General features: G+C 31.9%; 3 protein-coding genes across 3 annotated transcripts; 1 reads left to right on the forward strand and 2 right to left on the reverse strand.

Moving 5' to 3' along the window:
• Positions 1-5,071: 5,071 nt before the first annotated feature.
• On the reverse strand, positions 5,072-5,855 carry LOC119615010 (A-kinase anchor protein 14-like). The gene is made up of 2 exons (XM_037971096.1): positions 5,737-5,855; positions 5,072-5,665 (listed from the first exon to the last, which is right to left on the reverse strand). The coding sequence occupies exons 1-2, from the start codon at positions 5,746-5,748 to the stop codon at positions 5,201-5,203; spliced, it is 477 nt and encodes a 158-aa protein (XP_037827024.1). The 5' UTR covers positions 5,749-5,855; the 3' UTR covers positions 5,072-5,200.
• Positions 5,856-6,826: 971 nt separating this feature from the next.
• LOC119615009 (A-kinase anchor protein 14-like) lies at positions 6,827-7,508 on the forward strand. The gene is made up of 2 exons (XM_037971095.1): positions 6,827-6,937; positions 7,001-7,508. Exons 1-2 carry the CDS (start codon positions 6,926-6,928, stop codon positions 7,475-7,477), a joined length of 489 nt encoding a protein of 162 aa, XP_037827023.1. The 5' UTR covers positions 6,827-6,925; the 3' UTR covers positions 7,478-7,508.
• Positions 7,509-9,673: 2,165 nt separating this feature from the next.
• LOC119615011 (A-kinase anchor protein 14-like) lies at positions 9,674-10,392 on the reverse strand. Its single transcript, XM_037971097.1, has 2 exons — positions 10,297-10,392; positions 9,674-10,233 (listed from the first exon to the last, which is right to left on the reverse strand). Exons 1-2 carry the CDS (start codon positions 10,306-10,308, stop codon positions 9,775-9,777), a joined length of 471 nt encoding a protein of 156 aa, XP_037827025.1. The 5' UTR covers positions 10,309-10,392; the 3' UTR covers positions 9,674-9,774.
• Positions 10,393-12,782: the final 2,390 nt, after the last annotated feature.

A 12,782-nucleotide genomic window follows, 5' to 3' on the forward strand; every position in this document is an offset into this window, starting at 1 on the left:
TGTATAAAAAAATTTTTTATTTATTCAATTTACACAATAGTAGATATTTTAGAAAAAGATATCTATATTTTTATTGTATCAATATTATTTCACTTAGGTACTATAATGCCTCTAGTAGGGTAGTGGGTAGTGTTCTGGTTTATCAGTAAGGAACTAGTGAGTTTGATTCCACTATGTTAATCCTTACACCCCTCAAGGAGCATGATACCTTGTGAACTTCAACATCTCGGACTAGACTATAGACTAAACTATAGACTAGACTATAGACTAGACTATAGACTAGACTGACTAGATAGCTAGACTATAGACGAAGAACATAGACTAGACTATAGACTATAGACTAGACTATAGACTAGACTATAGACTAGACTATAGACTAGACTATAGACTAGACTATAGACTAGACTATAGACTAGACTATAGACTAGACTATAGACTAGACTATAGACTAGACTATAGACTAGACTATAGACTAGACTATAGACTAGACTATAGACTAGACTATAGACTAGACTATAGACTAGACTATAGACTAGACTATAGGACTAGACTATAGACTAGACTATAGACTAGACTATAGACTAGACTATAGACTAGACTATAGACTAGACTATAGACTAGACTATAGACTAGACTATAGGACTAGACTATAGACTAGACTATAGACTAGACTATAGACTAGACTATAGACTAGACTATAGACTAGACTATAGACTAGACTATAGACTAGACTATAGACTAGACTATAGACTAGACTATAGACTAGACTATAGACTAGACTATAGACTAGACTATAGACTAGACTATAGACTAGACTATAGGACTAGACTATAGACTAGACTATAGACTAGACTATAGACTAGACTATAGACTAGACTATAGACTAGACTATAGACTAGACTATAGACTAGACTAGACTAGACTAGGACTATAGACTAGACTATAGACTAGACTATAGACTAGACTATAGACTAGACTATAGACTAGACATAGACTATGACTATAGACTAGACTATAGACTAGATATAGACTAGACTATAGACTAGACTATAGACTAGACTATAGACTAGACTATAGACTAGACTATAGACTAGACTATAGACTAGACTATAGACTAGACTATAGACTAGACTATAGACTAGACTATGACTAGACTATAGACTAGACTATAGACTAGACTATAGACTAGACTATAGACTAGACTATAGACTAGACTATAGACTAGACTATAGACTAGACTATAGACTAGACTATAGACTAGACTATAGACTAGACTATAGACAGAATAGACTAGACTATAGACTAGACTATAGACTAGACTATAGACTAGACTATAGACTAGACTATAGACTAGACTATAGACTAGACTATGGACTAGACTATAGACTAGACTATAGACTAGACTATAGACTAGACTATAGACTAGACTATAGACTAGACTATAGACTAGACTATAGACTAGACTAGAGACTAGACTATAGACTAGACTATAGACTAGACTATAGACTAGACTATAGACTAGACTATAGACTAGACTATAGACTAGACTATAGACTAGACTATAGACTAGACTATAGACTAGACTATAGACTAGACTATAGACTAGACTATAGACTAGACTATAGACTAGACTATAGACTAGACTATAGACTAGACTATAGACTAGACTATAGACTAGACTATAGACTAGACTATAGACTAGACTATAGACTAGACTATAGACTAGACTATAGACTAGACTATAGACGACTATAGACTAGACTATAGACTAGACTATAGACTAGACTATAGACTAGACTATAGACTAGACTATAGACTAGACTATAGACTAGACTATAGACTAGACTATAGACTAGACTATAGACTAGACTATAGACTAGACTATGGACTAGACTATAGACTAGACTATAGACTAGACTATAGACTAGACTATAGACTAGACTATAGACTACACTATAGACTAGACTATAGACTAGACTATAGACTAGACTATAGACTAGACTATAGACTAGACTATAGACTAGACCATAGACTAGACCATAGACTAGACTATAGACTAGACTATGGACTAGACTATAGACTAGACTATAGACTAGACTATAGACTAGACTATAGACTAGACTATAGACTAGACTATAGACTAGTCTAGACTAGACTAGACTAGACTATAGACTAGACTATAGACTAGACTATAGACTAGACTATAGACTAGACTATAGACTAGACTATAGACTAGACTATAGACTAGACTATAGACTAGACTATAGACTAGACTATAGACTAGACTATAGACTAGACTATAGACTAGACTATAGACTAGACTATAGACTAGACTATAGACTAGACTATAGACTAGACTATAGACTAGACTATAGACTAGACTATAGACTAGACTATAGACTAGACTATAGACTAGACTATAGACTAGACTATAGACTAGACTATAGACTAGACTATAGACTAGACTATAGACTAGACTATAGACTAGACTATAGACTAGACTATAGACTAGACTATAGACTAGACTATAGACTAGACTATAGACTAGACTATAGACTAGACTATAGACTAGACTATAGACTAGACTATAGACTAGACTATAGACTAGACTATAGACTAGACTATAGACTAGACTATAGACTAGACTATAGACTAGACTATAGACTAGAATAGACTAGACTATAGACTAGGCTATAGACTAGACTATAGACTAGACTATAGACTAGACTATAGACTAGACTATAGACTAGACTATAGACTAGACTATAGACTAGACTATAGACTAGACTATAGACTAGACTATAGACTAGACTATAGACTAGACTATAGACTAGACTATAGACTAGACTATAGACTAGACTATAGACTAGACTATAGACTAGACTATAGACTAGACTATAGACTAGACTATAGACTAGACTATAGACTAGACTATAGACTAGACTATAGACTAGACTATAGACTAGACTATAGACTAGACTATAGACTAGACTATAGACTAGACTATAGACTAGACTATAGACTAACTATAGACTAGACTATAGACTAGACTATAGACTAGACTATAGACTAGACTATAGACTAGACTAGACAGACTATAGACTAGACTATAGACTAGACTATAGACTAGACTATAGACTAGACTATAGACTAGACTATAGACTAGACATAGACTAGACATAGACTAGACTATACTAGACTATAGACTAGACTATAGACTAGACTTAGACTAGACTAAGACTAGACTATAGACTAGACTATAGACTAGACTATAGACTAGACTATAGACTAGACTATAGACTAGACTATAGACTAGACCATAGACTAGACTATAGACTACACTATGTACTAGACGATAGAACTAGACTTATAGACCTAGACTATAGACTAGACTAGAGACTAGACTATAGACTAGACTATAGACTAGGACTATAGACTAGACTATCGACTAGACTATAGACTAGACTATAGACTAGACTATGACTAGACTATAGACTAGACTACTAGACTAGACTATAGACTAGACTATAGACTAGACTATAGACTAGACTATAGACTAGACTATAGACTAGACTATAGACTAGACTATAGACTAGACTATAGACTAGACTATAGACTAGACTATAGACTAGACTATAGACTAGACTATAGACTAGACTATAGACTAGACTATAGACTAGACTATAGACTAGACTATAGACTAGACTATAGACTAGATAGACTAGACTATAGACTAGACTATAGACTAGACTATAGACTAGACTATAGACTAGACTATAGACTAGACTATAGACTAGACTATAGACTAGACTATAGACTAGACTATAGACTAGACTATAGACTAGATATAGACTAGACTATAGACTAGACTATGGACTAGACTATAGACTAGAGATAGACGACTATAGACTAGACTATAGACTAGACTATAGACTAGACTATAGACTAGACTATAGACTAGACTATAGACTAGACCATAGACTAGACTATAGACTACACTATGGACTAGACTATAGACTAGACTATAGACTAGGACCATAGACTAGACTATAGACTAGACTATGGACTAGACTATAGACTAGACTATAGACTAGACTATAGACTAGACTATAGACTAGACTATAGACTAGACTATAGACTAGTCTATAGACTAGACTATAGACTAGACTATAGACTAGACTATAGACTAGACTATAGACTAGACTATAGACTAGACTATAGACTAGACTATAGACTAGACTATAGACTAGACTATAGACTAGACTATAGACTAGACTATAGACTAGACTATAGACTAGACTATAGACTAGACTATAGACTAGACTATAGACTAGACTATAGACTAGACTATAGACTAGACTATAGACTAGACTATAGACTAGACTATACACTAGACTATAGACTAGACTAAAGTTCACAATCTAGTAGAAAAGCACATTACACGTCAGTTGAAAGTTTTTGTAAAATTTTACCTAAAAAAGGTACTCTCTGTGTTCTGATAGTAACCATTTCCATATGAGAGAATGACAATCCTTCTCTTAACACCGCTACTAAGTTATTTTATTGAGCTGCAAATAACAACGATTTTGCTCATGCTGATTCGATTTCTTTGGAAAATATCGTATTCCCGATTTTCGGGAAATATTAAATTTTTTTTTTGATATTCTGTAGACCTACAAACTGCCCTTGGTCAGGAGAGTCTGTAATTTTGTCATCCTCTGTTATCAGTCTAAAAAGCTATCAATTTAATTTAAATTGTTCATTTGTGATCATTTGATATTAATTTAGAAACCAATATATAAACCAATAGAGTATAAATATAATAAGATCACATTGAAAGTGGATTTTAATTTGTGAAAGGAAGCACAAACTTCTTTGAAATTATAAAATTTTAGACTAACGTATACTTTCTCCGAAATCCTCCAAACTTTGTTGAATGTTTGAAAAATATATTTTTTTATCGAAGTTGAAATTTTTCATACAAATTCGGATTTTTACCAATTTTGGACTCTTATTAGTATTTATCTAAAAATTGTAAATTTCGCAAAATTAAATTCAATAAAAATTTTAATTTTCTTTATAAATTTTTATTAACAAATAACAAATACATATGTATATGTACATATGTATATATTTACTAAATTATTTCTTAGGTTAACAATCAGTTAATATGTGTTTAAATACTGTGGAAAAAATTAAATTAGTTTTTGAATGGAGCATAAGCAGGAGCGTAGCTCTTGACTGGAACAGCACCGTAGGAGTGATACAAGGAATGAGAGTGCACCAAGGGAGCAGAGTGAACCAAATGAGCAGACTGTACCAAAGGAGCGGAGTGTACCAAGGGAGCAGAGTGTACCAAAGGAGCGGAGTGCACTAAAGGAGCAGAGTGCACCAAGGGAGCAGAGTGTACCACAGGAGCAGAATGCACCAAGGGAGCAGAGTGCACCAAAGGAGCAGAGTGTACTAAGGGAGCAGTATGAACAACGCTCTTGACAACTTGGGTGTGAACTACAGGAGCAGCATGAACAACAGTTTTAACCACTGGAGCTGAGTAATGGGCAATTACAGCATGTTGTGCATAGTGAGAGTGTCCGGACAAGACTACAGGTGAGTAACCAGGGCGGGCAGCAGCAATGGCGAAGAGAGCAGCAAAGACCAAAGCAACCTAATAAAGAAGAAAATAATTATTTTTAAAAATTGTTCAAGTAATTTTAAAGTTTTTAAATCTCAACTTACAAATTTGAACATTTTGTTAAAAGATTTTTATAAATTTGTGGTTTTAGATTAAAATATATTAATGTTTTTTATTTGAATTGCTTCAAGTGTTTGATATCTTCAACATAAACATCTTTAGTTTTTATAGTTAATTTAAAAAATTATAAATCTAATATTGAATATTTTGCTACAATAAAATCGATTGATAATCAATGACCTTAAAGATCAAATACTTTTGCTTATTTTATAAAAATTGTTTGTTCTTCTGTTTTAGTCAATTTATACAAGAACTCTTTTGTATGGATCACAATGAAAAGAATACAAAAGTTGTAGAGTAGCAATAAAATAATGATATCTTTCGCTTTTCTTACGTATAGAACCTAATTTGTTTAAACTTTGCAAAGTAACATATGTAGTATATTTAAAAAGGTATTTTCATACTAAGTAAACAATTTAAGGTCATGTAAAGCGATCGCTGTGGATCATTTTAACTTTTCATAGTTTGATAGTACCAGCCAATCAAGGCTTAAGAATGTTATTTTTATACCCTACACCACTTCATTGGGGAGAGTATATTGTATTTGTGCTGATGTTTGTAAAGCATAGAATTAAAGGTTTGAGTCGATTAAGCCATGTCCGTCCGTCTGTCTGTCTGTCTGTCTGTCTGTCCATCCATGTAATCCTTGTAAACAAAAGTCGCAATTTTGAAGATAATTAAAATTTGCTGTAGCAAATTTTTTCACAATCAATTAGAAATGGAACTGCTAAACTCTTAAAAGTCAAAATGATGGATGGCGATCTTTGACATGACCTTAAAGTATTTACTTAGTATGAGGATAGCTTTTCTTGCAAAATTTGTCAAAGAAGATTATATGTATTCTATACTTAACAAAATACGAAACCTTTACTTTATGTGCAGATCACAACAACTTTTGTATTCTTTCCATTGTGATCCATACAAAAGAGTTCTTGTATCAATTGACTGAAACTGAAAAGCGAAAATATTTATAAACTAAATAAAAGTATCTGACCTTAAAATACATCGATTTTATTGTTGCAAAATTTTCAATATTAAATTATTAACTTTTATATTAACTATAAAAGCTGAAGATGTTTATACTGCAGACATCAAACACTTGAAGTAATTCGAATAAAAAGCATTAAAATACTTTAATCTAATACTACGAATCAAAAAAAAATCTTTAACAAAATGCTCAAATTTGTAAGTTTAATAGTTTTGAAATTACTTAAAATTTTTTTAAATCGTATTTTTTTTTTTTGAAAGGTTGTCTTGGTCTTCGCTGCTCTCTTCGCCATTGCTGCTGCACGCCCTGGCTACTTGGCATCTTCACCAGTGATTTTGTCCGGACACTCTCACTATGCACAACATGCCCATTACTCAGCTCCAGTGGTCAAAACTGTTGTAGCCCCTGTTGTTCACGCTGCTCCTGTAGTCCACACCCATGTTGTCAAGAGCGTTGTCCACTCTGCTCCTTTGGTACACTCTACTCCTTTAGTGCACTCCGCTCCTTTGGTACACTCTGCTCCTTTGGTACACTCTGCTCCTTTGGTACACTCTGCTCCTTTGGTACAATCTGCTCCTTTGGTACACTCTGCTCCCTTGGTTCACTCTGCTCCATTGGTGCACTCCGCTCCATTGGTTCACTCTGCTCCCTTGGTCCATTCTCATTCCTTGTACCACTCTTACGGCGCTGTTCCAGTCAAGACCTACGCCCCTGCTTATGCTCCATTCAAAAACTAATTTACTTTACGAATACAAATTTTAAAATGAACTGATTGTTAAATTAATATATAATTTAGTAAATATATATGTTATTTGTTAATAAAAATTTATAACGAAAATTCTTTTCTGTTTCCTTTTTTGAAAATTATGACTTTTTTTAAATGCTAATTTTTAGTAAAATGTTTCGTAGTAGACTAGACTTTAGACTAGACTAGACTATAGACTAGACTAGACTATAGACTAGACTATAGACTAGACTATAGACTAGACTATAGACTAGACTATAGACTAGACTAGACTATAGACTAGACTATAGACTAGACTATAGACTAGACTATAGACTAGACTATAGACTAGACTATAGACTAGACTATAGACTAGACTATAGACTAGACTATAGACTAGACTAGACTATATACTAGACTATAGACTAGACTATAGACTAGACTAGACTAGACTAGACTAGACTAGACTAGACTAGACTAGACTAGACTATAGACTAGACTAGACTAGACTAGACTAGACTAGACTAGACTAGACTAGACTAGACTAGACTAGACTAGACTAGACTAGACTAGACTAGACTAAACTATAGACTAGACTAGACTATAGACTAGACTAGACTATAGACTAGACTAGACTATAGACTAGACTAGACTATAGACTAGACTAGACTATAGACTAGACTAGACTAGACTAGACTAGACTATAGACTATAGACTATAGACTATAGACTATAGACTAGACTATAGACTATAGACTATAGACTATAGACGACTAGACTATAGACTAGACTATAGACTAGACTATAGACTAGACTATAGACTAGACTATAGACTAGACTATAGACTAGACTATAGACTAGACTATAGACTAGACTATAGACTAGACTATAGACTAGACTATAGACTAGACTATAGACTAGACTATAGACTAGACTATAGACTAGACTATAGACTAGACTATAGACTAGACTATAGACTAGACTATAGACTAGACTATAGACTAGACTATAGACTAGACTATAGACTAGACTATAGACTAGACTATAGACTAGACTATAGACTAGACTATAGACTAGACTATAGACTAGACTATAGACTAGACTATAGACTAGACTATAGACTAGACTATAGACTAGACTATAGACTAGACTATAGACTAGACTATAGACTAGACTATAGACTAGACTATAGACTAGACTATAGACTAGACTATAGACTAGACTATAGACTAGACTATAGACTAGACTAGACTAGACTATAGATAGAGACTATAGACTAGACTATAGACTAGACTATAGACTAGACTATAGACTAGACTATAGACTAGACTATAGACTAGACTATAGACTAGACTATAGACTAGACTATAGACTAGACTATAGACTAGACTATAGACTAGACTATAGACTAGACTATAGACTAGACTATAGACTAGACTATAGACTAGACTATAGACTAGACTATAGACTAGACTATAGACTAGACTATAGACTAGACTATAGTCTAGACTATAGACTAGACTATAGTCTAGACTATAGACTAGACTATACACTAGACTATAGTCTAGACTATAGACTAGACTATAGACTAGACTATAAACTAGACTACAGACTAGACTATAGACTAGACTATAGTCTAGACTACAGACTAGACTACAGACTAGACTACAGACTAGACTACAGACTAGACTATAGACTAGACTATAAACTAGACTACAGACTAGACTATAGACTAGACTATAGACTAGACTATAGACTAGACTATAGACTAGACTATAGACTAGACTATAGACTAGACTATAGACCAGACTATAGACTAGACTATAGACTAGACTATAGTCTAGACTATAGACTAGACTATAGTCTAGACTATAGACTAGACTATAAACTTTATGAATAAGGATATCATCGCGCAGTTAGAACTTTTCAAATATGGCCAGAAGCGCTTTTTTCAAATATTAGGACATACATTAGGATAAACCAAAATTGAAAAGCCATGTTCGGATCGATTGAAACATTAACATTTCAGGATATTTGGAATTTGAGAAGAATTATAATTTCACCATTATACCCTACACCATATAATGATGACATACGTCTCTGATGATGTTTGTAACACTTAGAACTATAGAACTACAAGACAATGACATTTTTACTAACGATTAATATTTAAAAAAGACCTAATTTGCAAAAAAGGAAACAGAAAAGAGTTTTCGTTATAAATTTTTATTAACAAATAACATATATATTTACTAAATTATATATTAATTTAACAATCAGTTCATTTTAAAATTTGTATTCGTAAAGTAAATTAGTTTTTGAATGGAGCATAAGCAGGGGCGTAGGTCTTGACTGGAGCAGCGCCGTAAGAGTGGTACAAGGAATGAGAATGGACCAAGGGAGCAGAGTGAACCAATGGAGCGGAGTGCACCAAAGGAGCAGAGTGAACCAAGGTAGCGGAGTGCAGCGAAGGAGCAGAGTGTACCAAAGGAGCAGAGTGTACCAAAGGAGCAGAGTGTACCAAAGGAGCGGAGTGCACTAAAGGAGTAGAGTGTACTAAAGGAGCAGAGTGGACAACGCTCTTGACAACTTGGGTATGGACTACAGGAGCTGCGTGAACAACAGGGGCTACAACAGTTTTGACCACTGGAGCTGAGTAATGGGCATGCTGTGCATAGTGAGAGTGTCCGGACAAAACCACTGGTGAAGATGCCAAGTAGCCAGGGCGCGCAGCAGCAATGGCGAAGAGAGCAGCGAAGACCAAGACAACCTTTCAAAAAAAAAAATACGATTTAAAAAAAATTTTAAGTAATTTCAAAACTATTAAACTTACAAATTTGAACATTTTGTTAAAGATTTTTTTTTTTTTTGATTCGTAGTATTAGATTAAAGTATTTTAATGTTTTTTATTCGAATTACTTCAAGTGTTTGATATCTTCGGCATAAAAATCTTCAGCTTTTATAGTTAATATAAAAATTATTAATTTAATATTGACAATTTTGCAATAATAAAATCGATTTATTTTAAGGTCAGATACTTTTATTTAGTTTATAAATATTTTCGCTTTTCAGTTTCAGTTAATTGATACAAGAACTCTTTTGTATGGATCACAATGGAAAGAATACATAAGTTGTTGTGATCTGCACATAAAGTTAAGGTTTCGTATTTTGTTAAGTATAGAATATAATCTTCTTTGACAAATTTTGCAAGAAAATCTATCTTCATACTAAGTAAATACTTTAAGGTCATGTCAATGATCGCCATCACTGATTTTGACTTTTAAGAGTTTAGCAGTTCCATTTTTTAATTGATTGTGAAAGAAGTTGCTACAGCATTTGTTTAAACAACTCATAAAATGTTTATTCTCCCAGCAATGACAAGTTCATACTTCGTCTGTATTACTGTTAAGAAGTCTAGTAATAACTTACATTACTCAGGGCGTTATTCATAAACATTTATCAAAGGTTTATAAAATAAATTTTCATAAAAAATTTGTATAAACGATTAATAAATTTTTATGAAAAAGACTTTTAATACAGAAATATTAAAATTTTCTAAATCTGTTTAGCGCTTTAAATCACAACAAATGTTGTGTTTTTGAAAGCACAATTTTATTAATTTTATAAACAGATTTAAAATTGTAAACAATTTGTTTGATAACTCTAAACACTACTAATAACAATACAAACTTCTTTTTCTTTTTAAATATATGCATTATAATATGAAATAAAAAATGTATAACATATTTATTAAGTTCATTGACCTGCTGTTGATAATGAACATTATTCAGTTCAGTTCAGTTAGTTAGTAAGTTAGTGTGTTAGTTAGTTAGTTAGTTAGTTAGTTAGTTAGTAGTTAGTAGTAGTTAGTTAGTTAGTTAGTTAGATAGTAGTTAGTTAGTAGTTAGTTAGTTAGTTAGTTAGTTAGTTAGTTAGTTAGTTAGTTAGTTAGTAGTTAGTTAGTTAGTAGTTAGTTAGTTAGTAGTTAGTTAGTTAGTTAGTAGTTAGTTAGTTAGTAGTTAGTTAGTTAGTTAGTTAGTTAGTTAGTTAGTTAGTTAGTTAGTTAGTTAGTTAGTTAGTTAGTTAGTTAGTTAGTTAGTAGTTAGTTGTTAGTTAGTTAGTAGTTAGTTAGTTAGTTAGTTAGTTAGTAGTTAGTTAGTTAGTTAGTTAGTTAGTTAGTTAGTTAGTTAGTAGTAGTTAGTTAGTTAGTTAGTTAGTTAGTTAGTTAGTAGTTAGTTAGTTAGTTAGTTAGTTAGTTAGTTAGTTAGTTAGTTAGTTAGTTAGTTAGTTAGTAGTTAGTTAGTTAGTTAGTTAGTTAGTTAGTTAGTTAGTTAGTTAGTTAGTTAGTTAGTTAGTTAGTTAGTTAGTTAGTTAGGTTAGTTAGTAGTTAGTTAGTTAGTTAGTTAGTTAGTTAGTTAGTTAGTTAGTTAGTTAGTTAGTTAGTTAGTAGTTAGTTAGTTAGTTAGTTAGTTAGTAGTTAGTTAGTTAGTTAGTTAGTTAGTTAGTTAGTTAGTTAGTTAGTTAGTTAGTTAGTTAGTAGTTAGTTAGTTAGTTAGTAGTTAGTTAGTTAGTTAGTTAGTAGTTAGTTAGTTAGTTAGTTAGTAGTTAGTTAGTTAGTAGTTAGTTAGTAGTTAGGTTTAGTTAGTTAGTTAGTTAGTTAGTTAGTTAGTTAGTTAGTTAGTTAGTTATAGTTAGTTAGTTAGTTAGTTAGTAGTAGTAGTTAGTTAGTTAGTTAGTAGTTAGTTTAGTTAGTTAGTTAGTTGTAGTTAGTTAGTTAGTAGTTAGTTAGTTAGTAGTTCGTAGTTAGTTAGTTAGTTAGTTAGTTAGTTAGTTAAGTTCGTATTATGGATTTTACTAAATAGGTATACGGTTATTTTTTTTTGTATTTTTTTATGTTATGTTAGGTTTGTATTGTTATTTAAATTATTAATTAATTAAAATATTGGATTGCTACTTAACAAGCAAATATGATAATTATTGGTTTATGTAAAATACGTTCTCTAAACTATCTATAACAATAGCTTTGTTTTGTTGAGTTTATGACACTCTTCAAGTAACTAAGTATATGTATCAAATGATCATTAAATATATATTTCAGTCAATCAATAATTCAATGTATGAGAAAAATATATCATCCATTGATTTTTCAAGAGTTTGAAATATTCTAATTGATCCAAAGATTGGCCAATTGGCACCCAATAATTTTACTATTTATGTATTAAACAAAAAACTTTAATTTATATTTTTTTAAACAAAAATGTTCGTATTTGTTAATAATTTATTTTCCTAAATTTTCATAATAAATAAGTATTTAGAACG

This window comes from Lucilia sericata, unplaced genomic scaffold (assembly GCF_015586225.1).
Source record: "Lucilia sericata isolate MDLA Ls3-8-SP2 unplaced genomic scaffold, ASM1558622v1 Contig003885F_arrow, whole genome shotgun sequence".
Lineage (NCBI taxonomy): Eukaryota > Metazoa > Arthropoda > Insecta > Diptera > Calliphoridae > Lucilia > Lucilia sericata.